This window comes from Citrus sinensis, chromosome 3, assembly GCF_022201045.2.
Source record: "Citrus sinensis cultivar Valencia sweet orange chromosome 3, DVS_A1.0, whole genome shotgun sequence".
Taxonomy (NCBI): Eukaryota; Viridiplantae; Streptophyta; class Magnoliopsida; order Sapindales; family Rutaceae; genus Citrus; species Citrus sinensis.
In genome coordinates, this window is record NC_068558.1 from 52201027 (window position 1) to 52225920 (window position 24894).

The 24894-nt window shown below is 31.7% G+C and overlaps 1 protein-coding gene and 1 long non-coding RNA gene across 5 annotated transcripts; both read left to right on the forward strand.

The window, feature by feature from the left end:
* The first annotated feature begins 9115 nt into the window (after positions 1-9115).
* LOC102630268 (serine/threonine-protein kinase BSK2) lies at positions 9116-13852 on the forward strand. Of its 4 annotated transcripts, none has more exons than XM_015528032.3 (8): positions 9116-10167; positions 10318-10451; positions 10857-10962; positions 11605-11690; positions 12278-12466; positions 12583-12816; positions 13021-13134; positions 13275-13442. In XM_015528032.3, the coding sequence occupies exons 1-8, from the start codon at positions 9714-9716 to the stop codon at positions 13290-13292; spliced, it is 1335 nt and encodes a 444-aa protein (XP_015383518.1). In that variant the 5' UTR covers positions 9116-9713; the 3' UTR covers positions 13293-13442. The 4 variants fall into 4 exon arrangements, with proteins under 4 accessions (XP_015383518.1, XP_015383517.1, XP_024953981.1 ...); XM_015528031.3 differs by having other exon boundaries at positions 9123-10167; positions 13280-13852; XM_025098213.2 differs by having other exon boundaries at positions 9123-10167; positions 12583-12741.
* Positions 13853-18956: 5104 nt separating this feature from the next.
* On the forward strand, positions 18957-21545 carry LOC102629973 (uncharacterized). Its single transcript, XR_369114.4, has 2 exons — positions 18957-19662; positions 21037-21545. It is a non-coding gene; the product is annotated as an uncharacterized LOC102629973 (long non-coding RNA).
* The last annotated feature ends 3349 nt before the right edge of the window (positions 21546-24894 follow it).

A 24894-nucleotide genomic window follows, 5' to 3' on the forward strand; every position in this document is an offset into this window, starting at 1 on the left:
GTCAAAATTGTGGAGTGGAAACGAAAGCTTAGTGGGTTTTTTTTAATCTATATATCATCATACTTTTAGTTTAATTTGAGGGCAATAAAAGCTTTGAACAGAAAGCGGACCAAGGGCGTCGCTTTATATTTAGAAGCCGGCCGGTCTACATGTATATATATATTATGTAGCTTCTAGCCTCAAGTTGGCTGCTAATAAGAGAGTAGTAAGTTTGCCAATCAAAAAACGTATAACGAAAAAATAGGTGGGCGAGAAAATTGGTAGGAGGATTAAAGTAATTAACCAATAAATTAAAATATAACTTTTACAATATGTGAATAACATATATAAGCTAGGTTGAGATAGATCAATTGTGTTATCACCACCACCACTGTTTGAATTATACTCTCTCGTGATTTAATTACTATATGAGCATTGATTGATATCTTAACATGTGTGCACTTTTGTTTATGTACAATAAAAATATATAGTTCTTGATTACGTATGAAAAATATCTAGAACTTACTTTTGACTAAAATTCAAAGAAGTTGTTGGAAAGTCTATTTGAAATCAAATAGTTGTGGTGGAGGAGGTCTTTTATTTGATTTCTTCCACTCGTATAGCTTAGGCCTTAGAGTGTGAATTGAATGTCAAAAGTAAATAAAAAAAAAAAAAAAAGAATATGCACGAAAGAAACAGAGAAACCGTATCTTAGAAAGTGTGGGTTGAGAAAACAGTAAAAAGGCCAGGGGAGAAGAGGCTGGCTATATATGGGTTCCTGAACGGAGTGGATTTTTCATTTATATTATTACACTCAGTTGACTATTAATTAATTAAGAAAAGTGACACAACTTATTATCATCATTCGACTTCCAGATTCAGAAAAAGTATTAGTTTTGGTTAATTTTGTTGTTGTAGTATGTTTGATTAATGCATGAAAATGAACAACCGCACCTAATATCAGTTAATTACTTGATTAATTATATATGATATTGGCGCAAAGCATATGCATGTGGTTTTTTTTTTTTTTTTTTTTAAATATAAAATATAAAAGGGTATAAAAGTTTCAAGTGCAATCGTGAGGGTCGGTCAATATATGCATGCTAGCTAGCAATATATTCCAGCTGTCGGCACTCTTGCACACGCACAGTACTCACCATTGCACATAGGACAAATTACCGATGCCGGCTGATACTCCGACTCCGATATTTCAGAGAAGCGTCATTCAAATTTGTCTGTTTCATTTGAGTTTTATAATTATCCAACTGAACATCTTGCAAATTAGAAAGCCACTTACAGCAGATGGTTAGTTTTTCTCTCATTAAAATTAATATATCACTTATTATTTTTAAAATATTTTATCATTTCCTACACACACAAAAAAAAATTTAAGGAAAAAGATAGATAAATGAATTACAAAACTATTGTACATGCATTTATAGATTATAAAAAAGGAGATTATCAGTTTTCTCCAATTAAAACTAATATAGATCATTTACCTCTTATTATTTTTATAGTACTTAATAATCCCCTTGCACAAAAAAATTAAGGAAAAAGATGGGTAAATGAATCACTTGTTTGATATTTATCTTCGAATATAAAATAATACTTATTGTAAGAAGATGTTTAAAAATGAATAAAAAGTACCCAAAAAAACTTATTATTATTTTTTATTCACCCCGAAACTTATATTTCATATTTTTAATATTTAAATCTTTCTATTTTAATTTCAAGTTAAATGATTTATTTAACTTATAATCAATAAGAATAAAAGTGTATCTTAAAATAAGGAAAATAATATAAAATTATGGTGTCAAGGAGTTATTGGTATTATAAATATAATACATTTATGATGTAAGTGGTTTATATCGATTTTAGTTAGGAGAAAATTGACAATCTCCCTAATATAAATATATATAATAAGTTCATTTCACTTGTAATGCAAAAGACTTGAAATGAATGAATATAATATGTATAAGATTTTGATCAAATGAGTGATATGCCGGATGTTATATTGCGCAACAAGATGCATTTTTATTTAACAAATTGAGGATGCCACTAAAATATAAAAGAATATAGATTTCAACACATTAGAAACTTTTTTTTATCAGTTAGTTATATTGAAATCTATATTTTTTTGTCTGGTAATGACAAAATGAGGATGTCCTCATTAAAAAAGAGGAAATTTTTTTTATATGAATTCTTCTCTAATGAGGACATCAGAAACTTTTTTTTATCAATTAGTTTGTATTAAAATTTGTATTTTTTGTGTGCTAATGACATCTTCATTTTGTTAAAATTAGTTTGTCCTCATTGAAAAAGAAAAAAAAAATCTATATGAGTTCTTCTCTAATGAGGACATCGTTAAAGAGAGGATACTAATAGTAGACAAAAAAATATTGATTTCAATATACTAATGACAAAAAAAACATAATATCTAATGCATTGAAATATGCATTTTTATATTTTAGTGGTATCCCTCCCCCCAACACAATAATAATAATAATAATACAGTCTCTTATTTTATTAGCAGAATTTAATGCACTACAAAAAACATATATTGTATTACAATTTATTTTTTAATCATTTAGTTTGTCCTTTATTTTATTAAAATTTATATTTTTTTTATATTTTAGTGATACAATTAAAGAGAGAATGGCATCAATTATATATATATATATATATATATATATATATATATATATGTTTGTTTGTATGTATGTATGTATATTGTAGATAAGGTCCGGTAAAGTAACTCGAGGGGACAATGTCAATTGTAAATATCATGTGACGCGTGCGAGCCCCTTTTGCTTTCGGGGGCCAATCCAAAAACCAAAAAAGAGGAGGAAATTTTTTCCAAATTGGTAGGTTGTAGGTTAAGACTTTCAAGCAGCATGGGGCACGAGACTTGGATTGGAAGAGGAGACATGACCCGAGGAAAATCTGAAACGCTGAAGGTCGTATTCAATTCAAGCACGTCCCTTCTTAATTATAAAATTGCTGCTTATCAGTAAAGTAAGCATACATATAATTAATAATAAATTAGAGATTACTCTCAATTGAAAAAAAAAATAAGGACACGTCACATCCGCAAATATTGTATAATTAATAAGCAGAAGCCAAAATCTAATCCTTCTTATCTTATGGAAAGAGACGCTTGCTTATCACCGCCGCCGAGATGCTGATCCTAGCAGAGTCGTCAGCAAGTTGCTGCTTTTAAAACATGTTTGGTTTGTCTTCTCTTCTTTGGTTCATTTTCATTTGTTGAATAAGCAAAGCCCTCATTGACTACTTGAACTAAAATTTAAATTTAAAATTCATTACTTCCAACCAAAGCATGCGATTTGCGGATAAATTTTCTTTTGGGATTGAAAAGTTAAGGCATCTAATTACCAAGTAGTCGTTCGTTCATCTTCAAGACCCAAGACCTTAATGATCGTTACTCCTACTTATATTGACTAATCAACAATGTAATCAGTAGAGATTTTTCTTTTACCAGATATATATATGTTTAAGATAAAATCAAACTCCATTTTCTTTTGTTGTGGCTGACCACTGATCCGTAGTTGTCTTTGTCTTAGCTAAACAGATATCCTCCGACGATGTTCGTTTGAAGATGACACTTATCTAACTCCACTACTTCTCTTTCATTTTGTCTATAAAGCTCATTGAACGGGCCTATCAATGCGGTCCAACAAGTTGGGCCTTGGCGTCTGTCGGCTCGGGAACCGCATATTATCTTCTCTAATGGGCCTTTTAACCAGGGGTGGGTTTTGTTCTTAGAAATCAGAATTCGATTTGGTTCTAAAGTTTAGTTCCGTTTGTTTCATTTCCGTTTAGTTATAACAGTTTTCAATTTTCATCTGTATTTACTAAACTATACATTCTTACAAATTTATAGTTTTCACCAGTATTAACTCTATACATAGTGTTACTATGTGCATAAAAATAAAGTCCTTAATTCAAACCAAATAATGAAAGTCCCAACAACAATTCATAAATGCACTTCATTTTTTTGAATTTCACCATAAATTATAAAATCCATATTAACCAAAAAAATATATATATCACAAGCCTTCAATATCACATTATCATTGATAAAAGCAACTCCAAAAGTTTCATTGCCAACAGCATTCACCAAAACTCCACAACGACACATAAGTCACAACCACATCCACCATTCATATTACCTACATCCAATATTCATATTACCTACATCAATGTAAGTCAAGCACTAATAATAAAATAAAATAAAATGAAATGAAATGACATTTAATACTTAATAAATAATATTACCTACATCAATGTAAGTCAAGCACTAATAATAAAATAAAATAAAATAAAATGAAATGAAATGAAATGAAATGAAATGACATTTAATACTTAATAAATAGACGTATATCAAATTTAGTGCCTAAATGTTCTTTATTGAAACTTAGACCCATACAATTATAGCCTAACACAACTTAGCATCTACTGAACATTAATTGAAAATTCAAGATCCACCTCCACGTTTATAAGTATTTACAAAAGAGGACAAGTCCTTCGTGAAAACTGAACAAAGGAATAGTTGGCTTGGGAATTGAGATAGCTTAATTCATTGACTTTGAGTTCAAACGTCTATGTGTTTGAGATCTAAATGTTTTTTTTTTTAAATAAGGTTTACGAAATGCTAAGTTGGTCTGCCATTGATGATTAACGATGTTTCACACGAAGAAAATTTGAACAAATTAAATAAGGTTCAAATTACATAAAGAATAAACTTAGATTAAAATTCTATAGAACATATCTTCTATAAGTTGATCCATAAACTCGTTTTCTTCAATAATTAATCAGGTTTGTGGTTGTATCTACAAAAAGAGATGACCATAACCAATTTTGTGACAATTTCAACACTTTAACTAAGTCAGGAGTCAAATAACTTCTATATTTATTTAGTGTGTGACCTCTGGTACTGAGATGCAACAGTAGACACAGAATAATAAAAATATTTCTTACTAAACTCGCTAGGATTAGATAATTGACACTATTTATCCTCCACCACAACAAAATATCAAACCCCGTGACCAAATTATTTTTGCTGCAACTTTTTTTTTTATTCTCCATTAAGTGGAAATCTAACTCAATTAACAACTCGATGTTATGTTTATTAACAACAGCCGCTTCATTGGATTCAAAGGAAGGCTCGTCAATCATAACATCATGATCATCATTCAAATCTTAAAAATTTGAACCACTACCACTTCCACAACAAAAGTTTGGCTTCAATTTCCACTTTTGCTTGCACTTCCACTTCCACTCCCACTTCACCTCATTTTACATTGTGCATTATGAAACTTAGAAAGACTAATCAACGATTTTTTTTTTTAAACGATTCCCTTTATGTCATCACATTTGGAACTATCCTTACCATATACTTTCTCAAAGCAATGTGTTGTGAATTTCATTTTAACCTGTCGATAAAGTACAAAGACAACAATGAGCAACTTATTTATCTTGACAGTGCCCTCCCAATTCTTATTAAATTTTCTCTTTATTTTAGTTACCGTTAAACTCAAAAGGCTATCATTCGGATTACATAATGATTTCAAAAATTATACAATTTGACATATCAAATTGTCACAAATATTTAATATTAGTTACAATAAAAAAACACTGTTAATAAAGCCAAAGTAGATTTAGTATCATATATCAAAGTGTAACAAATATTTAATGTCATCTTCAAAGAAGAAGAAAAAGAAAATGTCAAAGCAACATCATAAAAAGTCTTTAACTTGACTACACTCTTACACCCTCCCAATCACTAGTCAAGTTGACCCCTCTTTTTTCTTTTTGCTCCCACTCTCTTCTTCATTTAAAATAAGCATCATAATGCTTGTCTTCAAGTGTCATCTAATTAAATACTAGCTTCAAGTTTAACGTAGTACTCAACATGGAATATATGGGATTTGATCTAATAGGATAATCCAAAATCACACTTCTTTAACAATTAATATTATCTTCTTGCACACAATTTTGAAATGCTTACATCTCTGTGGTGAGAGATGTCACATGCTTTACAATATTACAAATACTAACTATTCACTCGAAGGCTTAAAAACGTGGTTATAACTTCTTACCCACACTCGTGCACGCCTTCTAGAGTTAACAAATATTTTGCAGCATCAGGATCATGTCCTCCTTGGATTAATGGATTCTTAGGAATTAAAATTGCTAATCCTAAGGCAAGCATCATGAATGAACATACCACAATTAGTGCAAATGAACATCTGAAACTAATCCTTGGGCCATTTTGGTATATCAAGTTATATATAATCTGGTTTGGTTTTGTTGATTTGATTGTGATGAAAATTTGGATGTTGAGAGTGTGAGTTTTACAGGGCATGCCTTTTAACTATTACATTCGAATTCAACGTTCATTTGTAACTTGAAGGGGTATGGGGGAGTGAGGGAGGAGGTGGGGATTTGAGACATTAATTATTTGTCATACGTTATAGAGTAGGTTACATATTGCCTCCTGCCTTTCTACAATTTAGAAATTACTCCAAAATCCTTTAAATATGGTCATTAAGGCCCCCAACACAGTAATTTCAAGTTTCCCAATCACCACGTTGGCCAAATATGAAAGCCTTAACATAAATTTCTACATGAAAGGTTGATTATTAATAGCAGCAGGTCACCAGAAAAATGCTTCGAAGGAAAGCAAGCAAAATCAAAGTGAAAATCGAAGACAAAGAAGAACTCGAACAAAACTGTAAATCCCCTTCAACCTTCGCCGCCAACCACAAAACCGCTTCAACTCATCATTATTAATCACATTCTAATATCAAGATAAAATGGATTACTTCAAAGAAGGATGAATTGACATTCATCAAGATATCTTTTAAAATTCAATACTTTCAGAAATTGTGCCAACAATACTCTCCAAAATTGACTCTTGACATCATAAAAATCGAGTTAAGTCAGATGTGTTTCTAGATAAGTCACCAACAAAAATTGTGGATAGCGAATGGAAGAGAAAAAGAGAAATAAATCTGTTTTTTTGGTTCTTTAAGAGGGAGAAATTATTATTTAGAAGAAGGGCATTTTTTAAATTAAGGTGAGTACTAATAGTAGTAGGAATTTTTCACCATTATTTAATGGGATTTACTTAAAATGATGAGATTTCAAAAAGCCTTTGGAAGGATGCCAATAGCAGAACTCAAAGTTGATTAGGATCCAATAATTGAGACTAGTTTATATTAATTTTTTTAAAAAGAAAATTTAAATTAAATTCTCACAATACTTCTGTGAGGGTTCAAATTACTTCTCTCACAATTGTGAGGGAGTGGCTTTAGCCACTCTGTCTTGTTTGAGTGGTTATTTGTGGTGTCTTCTATTAATTAATTAATAAAAAGAAACCTTTAATAATCGCTTAATGGGAAGTGCATTGTTCATAACTAGTTGAAGGAGTGAAGTATACATGACATGTATTAAGTATATATTCATTCATCGCCATTGATTTGGATTTAGTAATGACTAATGCTGGTTGTCTTTCAGTTTTATTTAAAACTTTTTAATAATTATTTATTGAGTCTTGCTAAAGTATAATTTTTGTAATTTACAGTCGATACAAAAATTACGTAAATTTATTATTATATTACTACTTTTTACATATTTTTATATGAGATATAATAATTGGATCCAGCTACGGTACCACCGTGGTATCTGTACCACTGGTTTTGTCTTTTGTGCCAGCAGTGTTGTAAAATTTCATTGAACCCCTTTCATTCATTTTTATTTAAGCTTTACTTCATAAATATTAAATTAATTTCTATTGCATCCATATAAACAATATAATTAGCACCTTATACTATTTGTTATTTATACATTTTTCTTCTATATTACACTTTTATCACAATACCCCTCTCTTTATCACAAATACCGGCGAACCCGACCCGAATTTTGTTTCCATTTCCGTCCACGCCACCGGCGAAGGTTGGTACCGATCGGAAGATCGCGCGACGCCGGTCATCTCCACACCATCCTTGTCACAAAAATAACCGGGTCAACCCGACCCGCGAACCCAACCCGGATTTTATTTCCGTTTCCGGCAACTCCACCGGCCAAGGTTGGTACCGATCGGAAACTCGTATGACGCCGGTCATCTCCATACCATCCTTGTCGCTGTAAAGCATTCGGAAAGCTGCCGATCGAAGCCGTGAAAAGTCACAGAATCCCCGCTTCAATTCGCCACTGTTTCTCTAGTTTCCGGTGACGCCACCACTTGAGTTTTGTTCTCCACAATTCCCTCTGTCTTTTCTGACCAACCACAACCACCGGAGGAGCCGATTTGTCGTTGAAGGGCCGTTGAAGGATTCACGGGTTTGGGAGAAATGAACTTAATATTTGTGAAGCAAAATTTAAATAAGAATAAATGAAAGGACTTCATGAAATTTTACACAAAAAAGATAAAAGCAGTGGCATGGTGCCACTGTTGCACGATAGGCGAGTCCTAATTTACATTGACTATAACTAAGTAAAAGCCTTATTTCATTTACGCACACAGATATTGAGGCAGCAGCTAGTATGACCGACAGCCTTTATTATTATTATTATATATATATTTTTGCTATTGTTAATAATTTTGAAATAGTTGAACCAAAAAGCTGATGACCGCCGGCCCCCCGTCCGCAGCGGCAGCAGCACTTTTTCTGGGAAAGCACAGACTGGACAGGCACAGCAAGAGAGAGAGAGCACCTCCCGAGAGACTGCCGTTTCTTCATTCTTCACGAAGAGGTTGTTTTATTTTGTTTTTGAAAATTGCAATAATAATTAAAAAATGATATTTGATTATTATTATTATTATCAGGACAAAAAATGATAATATTATCATATAAATAGTATTATTATTTTGTGCATTGTAATAATATTATAACAGAAATAGCAGATCAGTACTCACAAATTAGCAGCACAACTCATTCTTTCCTTATTTGTGTATTTGTCAATAACACTTGGGTTTTGTAATGCGTCAATGTGTTAATATGTTTCATGTTACGTCTTCACTCATTCACGTGGTTGTGGTCAGCTTGTCATGTGACACCCCTCCCCCCAACCCCCAACCCCAAACACTGTGTCCTTTTGTATTTATTTATTTAATGATCCATCTGTCTGCCTATGAAGGAAAGAAGAGAAAAAATTAAAAAAGAAAAGTAAGAAAGAGGTGATTCGATTGATTTCTTGCATCTTTAATGATCTGCGAGCGCAGGTAGAGGACGCTCCAGTTTAGTTTGTAAACTTGACTATTTTAACTTCTTGTTGAGTCCTCGCTCACCACTACTTTGCTTACCGTTTCTCCTGGCGTCTCTGTTGTTAGAACTTGGAAACCGAAATGCAAATACAAGTCAGTCAACCCCCACAACAACGCCTACCGGCCCTACCCCCTATAGCTCTCTCTCTAGCCGTATATAAATAAGTATACCCCATCCCGTTTGCTTTCCACAGCCACAGCCACTCTTTTTATGAACTCTATGTATTCTCTAGATTCCAAACCTAATTACTATTACTCCTACCGCCTGCTGGTATGGTATGAGTGGATGATTAGTGGGTGAGTGAAATAGTTCTTAATTAATTAAAGCCCAGGAGAAAAAAAAAAGAAAAAAGAAAAAAGAAGATTCAAAATTCAAAAAAATAAAAATAAAAAGAAAAAGGAAAAGAAAATCCTCCTCCACCTCCTCGGAGGCGAGAAGAAGTGGATGATGGGTTGTTTTCAGTCGAAGACTGCACATTTAGCATCACCTGATAAAGAAGCTCCCGAAGCAAAGCCAGATCTAGGGGAAGGGGAAGGGGAAGGGGAAGGGGAAGAAGGAGAAGAGGAACAAGTCCCAGCATTCAAAGAGTTTGTTCTAGCTGACCTCCGAGCCGCCACCAACGGCTTCAGCAGCGAGCTTATTGTGTCGGAGAGCGGAGACAAAGCTCCCAATGTGGTCTACAGAGGCAGGCTCAAGAACAATCGCTTGGTTGCTATCAAGCGCTTCTCCAGGCAGTCTTGGCCTGACCCCCACCAGTTCGTCACCGAAGCTGCTGGCCTCGGCAATGTTCGCCATAAGAGATTGGTTAATTTGATTGGCTGTTGTGCGGAGGGAGATGAGCGCTTATTGGTCGCTCAGTACATGCCTAATGATACCCTCTCCAAGCACCTTTTTCATTGTACTCTTCTTACTCTTTTTTCTTCTTTCTTGCTTTCTTTCTTTCTTTCAACCTATCCCTTCCTTCCCCTCACAATTTCTTAGCTTTTTATTTAATCTCCTCTCTTCTATTTTATTTAATATATATTTTCTTTAAAAATTTTAATTTTAGGGGATAAACAGCCTTTGCCGTGGGAAATGCGCGTCAGAGTTGCTTACTACATTGCTCAGGCACTTGATCATTGCAACTCTCAAAACCGCAAATTATACCATGATTTAAATGCTTACAGGGTTCTTTTTGATGAGGTACACTTTCCACCAATTGATCCTATCAGATATTCTTTCTTCAACAACAACAACAACAATGATGAACACCTGAATGCTTCATGTAGGAAGGAGTTTGTTCTTTGCTGTGCTTTTTTCCCTTGAGAATAGGCTGCTAAATTTTGAACATCTTTAATGTTGAATGTTTGAGGAATTTTTTAGGACTGGAAAAAGGAGAATGCATGTGTCCCTATCTGTACAGTAATTGCTCGATTCGTATTTGGTATTGATCTTTTTCGCATGTAGACAATTAGAGTAATCTTCAAAACTCCTCCTTTATATTTCATATTTCTTTCTCTTTGCTATTTGATGGTGGCATGTTATCCCCTGTTCTTAGACTTTTCCTGGTGGGCTACTTCATTTGATCAAATATTCATTCCATGGTAGGATGGTGACCCGCGGTTATCCAGTTTTGGTCTTATGAAAAACAGCAGAGATGGAAAAAGCTACAGCACAAACTTAGCTTATACTCCACCAGAGTTTTTGCGGACAGGTGCATCATTCTAGAACTCTGACCAGGTGCGCACTGTCTTGCATGTTACTGTGTGTTACGGGCCACGTGTCTTTCAATCATTGGCCGGGCTGTGGGACGCCTGCCAATGATCAGGTGACACATGACCTGTCACACGCAATAATGTGCGCAATCACCTGGTCAGGACTCATCATTCAAATTTCATTTTGTCATTTTCTATGCATATTGAGGTCTACCAGTTGGGTGCATGTTATATGTTGAAAGAATTTCAGTTTTGAACAAATATGTGGCTCTCTTAAAGAATATCATCCTTAAATGTTATAATGCTGGGTCATTGTTTGGTACTATTTCAGACACAGCAGTCCTTCTAGAAAATGGGCTTTACTCGTTTAGATGAAATTTAGAATGGAAGGGTGACCTCACCGTCTGCATTCTTCACGAAACAAGCCATGCAACTTTCTTTGTTCAGATCACTATTTCAGGAAGATTGCAAGAAATCTTTGCCATTAATGTTCTGCCAAAGGAAATCTAGAATCAAATGACTGATAGCCAGATTAGTTTCGGTGCTAGTGAATCATATGCAGATAGCCTTCAGGAAGTGAAGAATTACTGACCAAACAAATGTGTACTCACTCTATTATTTGAATACTCTTAATTTTGCAGGTAGGGTCATCCCAGAGAGTGTGATCTACAGTTATGGAACTGTGCTATTGGACCTTTTGAGCGGAAAGCATATCCCTCCAAGCCATGTATGACACTTTCTTTCTCTCCTATGATCCAATTGCTCTTCTTGTTCAGCCTTGCTTGTATGGCTGTATTCTTAACAGTTTATTAGCTCCCCATTGGTTGTTGCATGTGGGTTATTAATGAGATATCTGCATTGGATAGGATTTACCAGTTTCCTAAAGGATTATGGTATTTTCATTTTTTGGGTTGCTTCAAACTTTTCCTGGATGAGGAGTCTTATTACTGAAATGATGATGTGTATGGTGCCATCCTGAAAATGTGGTGCCAGCAACTAGCGAGTTGGTAAGGTTGGCAAATTATACAATGGATTTTAAATGAATAGAAACAGTGTGATAACGGAAGTTAAGGACATGTTATCTGATTCTGAGATATGGTGTTTGTGGATGGTGTTCTGACATCTGGATTATTTATTCGAGGGTGGATTACTTTGCTGTTGTTTTTTAGTGGCATGAGTTTTAATATGCAAGAAATAAGGTTGCTGGAATTGATACACAAGATCAGCCTGCTTGTTTGTACTAATTTGTACTAACACCTTATAGCTAGCACTGGTGAGGCATTATGTTTACTGTCTTATGATCGTTGTTATCAGGCATTGGATGTAATAAGGGGGAAAAATTTACTGCTGTTGATGGATTCATCTTTGGAAGGGCAATATGCTAATGAAGATGCGACTCAATTGGTTGAGCTAGCCTCAAAATGTCTTCAATATGAGGCTAAAGATCGACCAGATGTTAAATTTCTTCTTTCGGCGGTGGCACCCCTCCAAAAGCAGACAGAGGTAAAATCTCAGAGTGCTTTTCTACTATAGGGGAACCTCTCTTGCTCTTTTCTTAATGATAAATTGATGCCACCTTAATCCTGCTAAGATGTTTTGGGTCAAATTGATTTTTTTAGGTTGCATCACATGTTCTGATGGGTTTATCAAAAGCTCCAGTAGTACTGCCGACTATGCTATCCTCACTTGGAAAGGCTTGTGCGAGGATGGATCTTACAGCTGTGCATGATATCTTGTTAAAAACTGGTTATAAGGATGAAGAGGGTGCAGAAAATGAGGTTTGGGGGAGCTTCTGTTTTCATCTATGTTTTGCTATTTACCTTCTTAGGACTGGAATGAGAACTCAGGAAAATGTGATTTTCTTTACCTTAAAGAAACTGATAGCATCATTCTATAGTTTTTTTTAAGTAATGCCAGCAATATTTCGATGTTATGGTGACAGACACATCGTGCTTTCTCTTGCAGTGTGAAAACTATTTGTTTCTATGTATGATCTTCCCTATGTGGACTTTTGCTTGTAATCATCTAATTTGCTATGAATCTGTTATTTGTTGAAGCTTTCATTCCAAGAATGGACACAACAAGTTCAAGATATGTTGAATACAAAAAAATTTGGGGATATTGCATTCAGAGACAAGGATTTCAAAAATGCTATCGAGTATTACTCAAAGGTACCGTACCATCTGTTTTTTTCTTCTATTGGCTTTAGGTAGTGAAATCCAACTGTTCCTGAATTGTCTTGAAGGATGATGAATATGAGTATTTACATGTTGAAATGCTGACGATTTTGTTTTTTTATTATTTTCCCAAGTTCAGCTGGTATCAATGATGTCTGTTCCTTCGGGTACCGTTTTTGTGAGACGAGCACTGTCGTACCTGATGATTGAACAAGCAGAGCTTGCCTTGAGAGATGCCATGCAGGCTCAGGTTTGCTTACCAGAGTGGCCCACTGCCTTCTACATGCAAGCTCTTGCACTTAACAAGCTTGGAATGGAAACTGATGCTCAGGACATGCTTAATGATGGAGCCTCCTTTGAAGCAAAGAAGCAGAATAGCTGGCGCATTTAGACGGATGTAAGCAATTTTTTTTTTTAGATATTTAAAGAGGGTTATTTTTTCGGTTGACGTCCCCTTCTGTCCTGACCTGTTCTGTTGGCAAAATAGTTTCTCTCTATCATATATAAAAGAAATGTGTAAAAAGATCATTAATAGGAGAACAATAAGAAGATAAGTGACAAACTTGTAGAATTGTTAGTTTATTATAATATCCAGCAAGGAGACTAATTAGCTTAAGCTTACAGTATTGTCATATCCTTCTGTATGGGGTTTGATATCAATTGTGACATCAAAGATACTGGCATTAGCATTAACCTCCTCATTATTAGCTTTTGTTTGGCTTTTTGGATGATTACTTATTTTACATGGGTGGAGTAATTTCACACATCCAGCTTAAAAGGGTATTTAAGCCACCGTCTGTCTTGCCAAACCCCATTCTCAATTTTATTTTTAATTTTAAATACAAAATCTATCTTTAGTCAATACTACTACAATGGACAAAAATTACGTCCAATAACACAGCAGCACAAATCTGATTCCTTGTACGTACTGATTATGACACCGTAAATGATTTTTTTTTTACTTTTTAAAAGAGTAGCGAAACAAAAAAAACAGAGTTCATTAATGTTATGTTTATTTTTTAGAGTGAGAGTGTAGAGTGTAAGTTTTTCTTACTCTAGTATTTACTTATTATTTTTAAATGGGGGAGTGGGATTCCTACTTCGTGAGTTCCACCTAATTTTGGATTTTCACTCCTATAGGGGGAGGTGGGCGTGGAAATCTACTCTCCTCTTTTTTTTTTTTTATCCTCATAATTAAAATAAATAAGATTATATTTATTAAAAATAATAATTATAAACATATTTATTTTATTAAATTTAATAAAATAAAAATAAATAAATATTATATTTATTTAAATAATAATATTATATTATTTTATAAATTAAATTCATTAAAAATAATAATATTAAATATTAATTTTAATAAATATTAATTAATTATTTAATTAATAATAATAAATATTTTATTTTAAAAAAATATTAATTTTGTACTATATTATTCATAATAATGTTTCATTTGTGTTTCTATTATTAATAATTTTTATTCATATAATTTAAATTAAAATTAATTAAAAAATTATGATTTACATAATTAAGAATATTAATAATTATTATTGATTTACAAATATAATAAAATATTTATTTTATTTTTTAAATATATTTTTTATTAATTTTTTAATTACAAATTATAATTCTTTAAATAAGAGTAAAATTATAATTTAAAACTATTTACTCCCAATCCAAGACAATGTAAACACATAAATTGGATTTTGGTTTCAATTCCATTCTCTCATTCCAATGTAAGTAAACAACCTACTTCTACTCTCACTCCACACTCTCAATCTTAGAATTTCCATTCCAATCCAAAATGTAAACGCTATCTGAATTCAGTTCTACTGCCTGCAAAACCAACAGATATAAACCAAGTAGGTCTTATTATTATTTAATTGTAATTTGCAAGCCAGTGCCAGTAGAATAATTGCAGAATGTCGTTAAATTAATATTCAATTAGTCGATAAATAATAATCTTTGATTAAATAATAATTTTTGTCAGTTTCGATATGAAGTCAACTTGATAAATTAATAATTTGATAATAAATTTTTAAAAAAATTGTTTTTTTCTAAGAAATTAATAATTAACTAAATTCAAATTAAATATATATGATATGTCTATAAAAAAATTTTTGGGTACTAGTATAATGTTTTCTGCATTTTATTGGTCTTTGTTACTTTATTTAGACCTTTCAAATGAGAAATCATTGTTGTATTATATGTGCTATATAAAAAGAAATAAGAGGGATATCAACTTAATAAAAAGCCTCCCTTGATGAATTACATTGTAATTGTGATTTAATTATACAATCCAATCTAAAGATTATCAAGTGACTAATTCACTCAACAAATTCAAATTAGAATTGTATCATACATTGACAATGCAAAAACATAAAAGATTAATAGTTAAGAGAAAATAAGTTTTGAATAATGAAATTTTATTGGAAAAGCCTTAATGAATAAAACCAAAGTTTTGGAGTCCTTTTATACTAATCCTAAATACCCGAATTTACCAAAGTAAAATAGATAAATATGAAATATTATTTTATGATAAAAATCTTCTAATCAAAATAAGAAAAAAAAATGGCTCAAATTCCATATTTTAAAAAAGATAAAAACCCTAAAAGTAAAAGAAAAATAAGAAAACAACGAAAAGCCACAAAATGACTAGAAAAAAAAACAAAATTTCTATCTCGACTATAGGGCAAAGCGGCAAGAGTTAGTCTGATTATGGTTCGTCTCCGAATAAGGTTCGAAACGGTATATTATAAGCCCAAAATCAACACCCATGACCCCAGTTATGGCCATCCAAAAGTACAATGTTTATCCGACGCAATTATGCTACATCACACGCCTTGAGAAATTACTAAATTTTCTACCTGAGTTTTGTCTACTGTCATTCAAAATCAAATATTTGTCATCATGAACTCAAAGTCTCAAACATTATAACTCACTCATCCACAACACAACAATAATATTTGAAAAAAAACAAAAACAAAAAGACAAAGTGAAAATGAAACTGAATGTTAATATCCTGATCACTCACCGTAGATTATAAGTGAGTTATTATGTTTTTTATTTGTAATTTGTAAGAATTTCAGATATGCAAAATTAAAAAAAAAATATTTATAATGGTTAAACTAAAATAAGGGTAAATGGAAAATTAAATGAGGTATATTGTGAAATTTAAATCATTCTAAATAAAAAGCAACGAAAACGAAAACAAGAAGTGTGAAGCTATTAGTACCCGTTCAATTCAAAATCCTTAAAAATCACAATGTTAAATATACCGCTATTAAACACAGCCATTTAATATGATTGAATGTAATATTATGATTTTAAACACTCACCAAACACACCCATTTGTTCGTCCGTTTGTAGTACAAGAAGAAAAAGAAGAAGAACCAACACAATTCTTCAAGTTCTAGGGAAAAGAAAAAGACAAAAAATTGCAATAGTAGGAAGTACAAGAGAGAAAATTAAATGAAAGAAGAGGGTGATGAATTGGATTTGAAATCGGAGTACTCTCAGCCATCAAGAAAAATATGTGTTCCATTTTAAGTGAGATTGAAGATAATAAAAATAAATAAGCAACAAATATGAAGAAGGCATAGAAATAAAGGTTTAAGGAAAAATGAATTGCTAATGAATATACTGAAATTTTATAGCGGTAATGAATATTTTTTTAATGTGTAGATAAAAAAAATTAATGAATATGTTCAGTTGATGGATGATGACTTTGGTATTTACTAGAGAGTATAAAGTAAAAATTAAATTTTCAAATTTTAGTAAATTAGTAAACAGAGTAAAATAATGTTTAAAGTAAAATTTAGAGACCAATCAGCCCAATTAGCCTTACTCCCATTAAAATTATACATATATTATATCACTGCCAAATATGTTCATTTTTATTCTACAAATTTCTCATTTGTCATGTGAATGAAATTCTTTTTTTACAAAGAGCAGTGATATTTGATCCCTTCAATTTCTCTCACTAACCTTCACTATTCTATTAATCCCATTTAGTTCCAAAATTACACTTACTAAAAATTAACAATATTGATTGTAAAAATAAATAAAAAAAATTCTAAAAAGTGTAATTTTTTGCCGACCCCCACACCTAGTAGAATTGTCTCGTTGCACTGCACCTTGTTTATCTGTAACGGTTCTGTCTGACTTTTAATTGAATAACACAAATACCCGTTTATTTGAATTGGAGTAAGTTTAATTACACAAAGCCCAATCCAATATTTTATATTTACATTAATGTCCTAAAATAAATGGTTAATTATAGAGCACGTGCCCATTTTTTAAAAACAAATTTTAAACTCGTTTAATTTGTTTAACAGCGAACTTAACTATCAATTTTTTTTTCAAGTAAAAGGATTTTATTTTTATTGCCAAAAAAAAAAAAAAACACTTCTTATCACATGTACGTTATCACCATTATTATTTTCCCTTAGAAAAACCTTATCAACTTATAAAATACGCAGCCGCCATTAAAAAAAAAAAATTAAAGAGGAAGATGTTACAAAGAAATATGGAGACAACGAACAATAAATAAATAAAAATTTGAATAAAAACCACAACACGTTCAATGTAATTTGAATCACAATTAAATTCAGCCCCTTCCACAACCATTTTCATCACCACAAAATCCTTACCCACACTATACTCTTCAACTCAATCTTCAAAATTAACCCATGAATACGCATTTGATTTTGATTACTTGATCTAGGGTTTCAAAATACAATCCCCTAAATCATAATTCAAAATAAACCCAAATAACTAATGAAACCTTAAACCCATAATCACTAAACTTAAAGGGAACTAAGAGGTGGCGGCGAAAAGAAGCAGAAACGAAGCAGCCGACGCTCTAGAGTGGCGCGGTGGTAAACGCGGTAGTTGATGTTCCTCATTTGGTAATATGAAGATTAAGAAGAAACAAAGAACATGAAGAAGAATAAAAAGAAATGGAGAAGAAGCAGACAAGTGCTGGAGAAGAAGAAGGAGAAGAAACGGAGAAAAAGACGAAGAAAAAAGAGAAAAAATAGAGAAGAAGAAGAAATGGAGAAGAAGAAAGAGAAGAAAAAGAAAAACGAAATGGCGGAATGGCGGAATAAAAAAACGACAAAAATAAAGAGAATTTTTATTAAAATTAATTTAAGTCATGGATTTCTGATTTTACCCTTCCACCCTTAAACTTAATTGGAAAACGACGGAATTCAAGGCTTTGTACAACTAGTCAAATTTTATTGAGTGTGCAGTGTAAAAGATCAATTTATTTAAGGTCGGTAAAAAATTAGAATTTTTCTGTTCATAATTAAAAAAATATATCTATTAGTCATTTATTATTTAAAATTTAATTTAAAAAAGGACTATTTTTATATGTTAATTAAATTATATATATATATATATATGTTTACTTTAGTTTGAGTTTTAAGAGTAAAATCATCACTTTTTTTTATAATTTTGTTAACTTACAAATGATAATTAATGAATTAGTGATCGGCATATAATTTTTTTTAATTTTAAATAGACGATTGATATACCGTTAAAATATTATAATATTTTTAATAATAGAATAAATTTAGAATATATAAATGATAATTTTTTTTTACTTTTTTTTGAATTTTAAGAGCAAAATTATTATTTTATTAACTTATAAATGATATTTAACGAATTAGTAGTTGACAGATAATTTTTATTAATTTAAAATAAATAATTGATATAAAAATAAATTTAAGGCATACGAATTAAAGATTTTAATTAAAGGGAAATTTGATGACGATATTAAATGAGAAATGAGATTTGGGCCATTGACAGCTCATTAGCTTTTTGGAGTCTAACACACGTGGATCCACTTGGACAAAATTGCGGTAAAGGATAAGCATATGAGGTGACAGTGAGTCAGTGACAGTGACCATGCCTTTATTTATTTGTTTGTTTATTTATTTTTTATATATAAAATTACTTTGGTCAGATGATATTACTTACGTCGGCTGTGATCCAAGACGGGCAGCGTAGAGCGTAGTTTTAAAGAGACAGGATTAAGATATTTGATAAATTTTTTTATTTTTATATTTGATAAAAAAATTGATATACTAATTTTATTAAAATTATTATTTAAAAAATACATTTATTAAATAATTATAATTTCTTTACAGTTTATAACCTAAAAATTATAAACACTCAGCGCCAACTAAGACCTTAATAATCTAACATTACAGCCGTAGGAGTAGGATTCATTCATCGAAGACGGCAAAAGAAAAGTCTCCTGTCTTGATTCGTTTCTGCGTAGATTAATAAAAATGGAATTAAAAATAAAAAATAAAAAGAGTAATACTAGGTGAAAATTACATTAGATAAGACACAGCTAGATATGCGCAAAAAAGGTGAAAAGAAAAAGAAAAAGGGTAACGGCTTGTAGAAATAAGAAAGGTGTGAGGATCGTATCGTTGTTAAGCAGGAGAAGATCATCATTGAATTTGAATTAGCGAGGGGGTGGGGGGACGGGGTTCATCCTAATCGGTATTCTCTCTCTTTTCCCCTTTCTTACTATTATTATCTGAATTCGGATTTACCTTTACCTTTTTCTTTGTCTTTGTGTAATTACATCTATATATGTATCTAATTAATTAATTAATTACTTAAAATTGTTTATGTTCTTTCCGGCTTTGTCTACTTACTAACCTTCCTGATCTATATCAATTACCACTGTTTAACTTTTTTTTTTTTTTTCCTTCGGTTTCCTTTCTGTGTTTTTATTTTTTTTCTTCTTCTTCTTCTTTCTTTTTTTTTTTCCTTCTCCTCTTTCTCTCTCTCTCTCTCTCTCTCTATTAACTTTATAATAATTAATATATAAAGATCTTTATAGAAAATTGTTTCTGTTTCCATACTTGATCGATTATTATATTTCTGCACTGAATTACTGTTTATCTGTGTACAGATTTAGCTGATTTGATTTGTGTTTTTACTTTTAATCAACTGAATAACTGCATGTTAATTAATTTACCTTTTTCAATTGCTCGCGCTGTTGTAATTGAAGTTCCAGGGAGTTGAGTATATATATATGTGTGTGTGTGTGTGTGTGGAGGATGGTTTTCATTTGGTCGCGTATGTTTCTTTGATATTAGTTCTCCATTTATTAGGGCCTGGCCGTGGATAAATTATTTTTTTGGGGCAGCATATACATACTTACTCCCAGTCCCACTGCTTCTTCGTGTTAATTAATTCCGTTGTGATTGAAATTGTGCTCGGGATAACATTTGTATTTCACATTATTGTTCCAAAAACTTTAACTGTTGTATTGGTGTGCCCAAAAGCTTCCCTTAATTGAAAAATTGTTGATTTCCTTCTACTTAAGGCATGCATCTACTTGGAAGATACAGTTCACCCTTTTGATTTATCCCTTCAAGTCTTGTCACTTGTTGCATGTATCCGTTGTTGGTGCTTCGTAATTTTTTATTTTCCACAACTCCTGCACTTGAGATGATGCTTCCTAGACAAATGACTGAAGTTTTGCTTAGCTTCGTAGATTTTGAATAGGCCTTTACTGTAGACTGAACTCCACAGTGCCCCCTTCTGCCAAAGTGATGTGCTTTGACAGTTTGGATAACCAATTAACCTTGATCGATGCAACTGGATGGACTGTGTGGATTGTTTTGTGTGCCTATGTGCTGATGCAGGTTATGTAAATTACTGAGTCTATATATTGTCAATGAGGAAAATTGCTGTTTGATCACCAGAGGTTACACTAACTGGTGCACAAGTGATTTCTTTTATTTCTTTTGGCGACGCATTTTGGTGATTACGAGTTATATATGCTTGCTGTTATGCTGTTAGCATGTGTACAACACTACCTTTCTTCACTTGATCAATTTTTTTTTTTTTTTTTTTGAATAGAATGGTGTGGGATGATACGTGCAGGACAAGCAGATTGTAATTTTATGGATAAGTCGGCACCTGGCAAGGAAGCTTGTGAGGAAGTCACGCGGGAGTTGCTCATTGCCATCTCATACACTCTTCCAGACAACACTTCTGCTTCAAAATTGTCATCAGAAATTCCCAAAGGTGAAACGCCAGCTACTAAAGTGAGTACGGATTATGATGGAGCAGAGAAGTATAGGGCTGAGCTGATAGCAATATCAAATTCAGAGTCACCAGCTACACCGGAAGAGCATTAAGACTGGACGGGCAGGGGGCTACTTGTGTTGGGTGTGGAAACCTTTGTTGTTTGTTTTCTTTTCTTTTGTTTTCTTTTTGCATGATAAAAACTTATTTTTAAATGGCAACTTGTAATATAAAACTCATGTTCTGTTGCGAGATAGGACACGCGCGAATGCGATACCAAAATGCGGGGACTCATAATAATCTTTATGAGCGACACCCAAAATGCATTTCTTGAACTTGAAGTTAACGTCTTTACAATTACCGAAGTCCTGGTTGTGTGACGAGGCTTTTCTATGGTCCATGAACGAGTATATATATTTGATCTGTTTAATTCATTAACACTAAACAGGGCTATGTTGAAGGCTGTTGTAGTGTTGTTATTTTGTTTTGATCTGTTTTTTGGGGCATCCTCTTTCTTTTGTCTTGGTAGTTCTTCTCTGCATGTCACAACTGCACCGACGGCACCGGAAGTTAGTAAGTGCAGGAGATTTAGGAATAATTTTTTGGATTCTCGCAGACCGCATTATTTATTTATTTCAGGAGTTGAGCATTGACCGTTGTTATTTAGGGATAAGCTGTCCTAGGACTTGACATCCGTCTTCCGTCATGCAGGACAGCAACACAACCCTTGTACGGTAGGCAAAGCAGTGATCGAAAGCTTATTTGTTGTCCCCCTTTTTTCTTCGCTATTAATTTATCCGATCAAATCAATTAGATGTTGGACTAGCTGTATTACAAAAAAAAAAAAAAAAAATCAGTTTCTATTGCAATTGGAATTCTACCCTACTACAAAATTTTTTTTTTTAATAAATAAATAAAATCTTCCTTTTCTAAATTCGAATTAGAAAAAAAAAATATTTTTTGATTCAGATGATTAAAACAAATCTTTTACTTTATTTGTGTATCTTGAATCAAAGTCTTAATATCTCCAGATATCTATGTGTAGCACAAGGCAGCAGCGGAAATTAGATTTAGATGGTTGTGAACGAACAATTGTCAACGGGATTGGCCTTGTTTTGTCTTTCTATTTTGTTCGCCTAAATAATTTTGCTTAAAATAATTAAGGCGGATTAATAAGCATGGCCTACTAATTATGTTACATTAAATGAAAATATGCGCTAGTACTGTAGAGTCACAATTGTGGCAAGTGCATATCAAGAATCAGAGTGCTTGTATGTTACTCGGCCAAAGAGCTGGAGTTCGAACCCCTACAAACGCAATGTGAGGTATTTTCTTCTTTAATTACAATGTATAATTGAGTGAATATAGTTTTATCCCTTATCCAAGTGTGAATGGAGTACACATCTCTCGAATATAAAAATTTGGGTAAAGTTTCATAAATATATGTAAGTTGGTTAAAAATCTGGCCAGAGCTCCATAAGTATATGTAAGTTGGTTAAAAATTTGGGCAGAGTTCCAAAAGTATATGTAAGTTGATTAAAAATGTAGGTAGAGCTCTATAAGTATATATAAGTTGGCTAAAAATCTAAGCAGAGCTCTATAAGTATATGTAAGTTGGTCTAGTAATAGTGAGCTCCAAAAGTATATGTAAGTTGATCAAAAATCTATGTAGAGCTCCATAAGTCTATGTAAGTTGATTAAAAATGTAGGTAAAGCTCTATAAGTATATGTAAGTTGGTTAAAAATCTAAGCAGAGCTCTATAAGTATATGTAAGTTGGTCTAGTAATAGTGAGCTCCATAAGTATACGTAAGTTGATTAAAAATCTATGTAGAGCTCCATAAGTATATGTAAATTGATCTCAATAATAATCTGATTTGTAAATATAAGTTGTAATCAATATCATGTAATAAAAAAAAAGTGTTAGTGTGTCTTCAGCTTCGAAGAAAAAAAAAAAGGGTTTGTTTGTGTACATCACATTAAATATATAAAGGATAAATTTTGGTTGAGGAAAAAAAAGAATTATGAAATAGTTAGCACGAGCCCCATTGTTGTGGTTGTAACTTTAAGGGACACTCAGTATGGCCTTTTCCCAAAGTTGTTTTAAAATTTTGTGCAGCTTTGGAATTTACTATTTAAGAACCACTAGTTTTTTTTTTTTTTAAGTCTATACCCAAACCTCACAAGTGTGAGGTTATGGATTTGAGTCCCCACGATGTATCGTGGGGTTTAATTTTCTTTCTCAATTTGAGTGAAAATAATATTCTCTCTTTCGAAATGTGAGTAGAGTAGACGTTCCTCGAATATTAGAGAGGGTTAAAATCTAGGCGATACTTCATAAGAATTAATGTAAATTAATGTAAACTAGTCCTAGTAACAGTCTGATTTGTAAATATTAATTATAATCTCATGTAATATAATTTGTACTCTTGAGCAATAATCTCATATAATAATAAAAAAAAAAGAACCACTAGTTTTTATGCGAATCCCTACTTTTATTGAAAATACATGCAACATGAACATATTTGTCAATTTTAGTCGGATCGATCCTCTACATGACTACATCTCACTTCACTTCAAGCCTTTCATTTATTTAAAGGTCGATTTTTGCATATTGACTACTGTATCAATCGGGAATACTTAGGCGGAAGTAAAGGGTGATCTAAATAAGATTAAAGGCTCCGTTTGGGATTTAAAAGTTATTTTAAAAAGATAAAAATTAATTTTTAGTATTTGATAAATTTTTTAAAAAATTACTTTTGATAAAATCACTTTATCTTATAATAGATTTTGAAAAGTAAAAAATAAGTAGCTTTTCAAAATCTAATTTTGAAAATTATTTTCATATTTAATGTAATTTCGTATATATCTTCATATAAATTACAAAAACACAAAATTATCCTTATTAATTAGAAAATAAAATCATTAACCGCAAAAACTACTAATTATATTGAGATAATAAAATAAAATAAACAATATAAGATATTATATGTACACAATAAAAAATGTTTTATATACATGTTTATAAATATTTAAATAAATTTTATTTAATATAATGTGTAATTCAGTCATTTATATTCTTATAATAGTTTGATAATAAGATTTATTAAATACATGTTACTACTTTTAAAACTCACAGTAGTTTTAAAAATAAATTTTTCTAAATGTTTAACTGATTTTTTTTACAGTTCATTATTTATACAACACAACTATCAGCAATCATTTTAAAAGATTCAGCATTATCAAACTCACTAGAGTAGTAACTTTGATTGTGTTCCAATAATTATGTGCAGATCATAATTGTGAATATGAATTTTAAGGGCGCCCGCAAAAGTTTAGGAAATTTACTTCAGTTTTAGCTATTTATTCCTTTTTTTCTTAATTTTTATTAATTTCAAATTATTGTGTATCATATCTTACATGTGTCGTTGTGACAGATGCAAGGTAAATGAGTAGTTGGACAGAAATTAATGTTAACAAGGGTATATAGATTTAGGAAAAATGACAAACACACCCCCAACATTTAGGCAAAGGGATAAAAATCCCCCTAACGTTTTAAAAAAGATATTTACACCCCAATTTATTATAGTTTTACCATTATGCCCTTCTAACATATAAATTTTTTTATTAAATTATCCAATTTGTCTATATATTGTTAATAAAATTGTAAATAGATAAATTCGACATTATA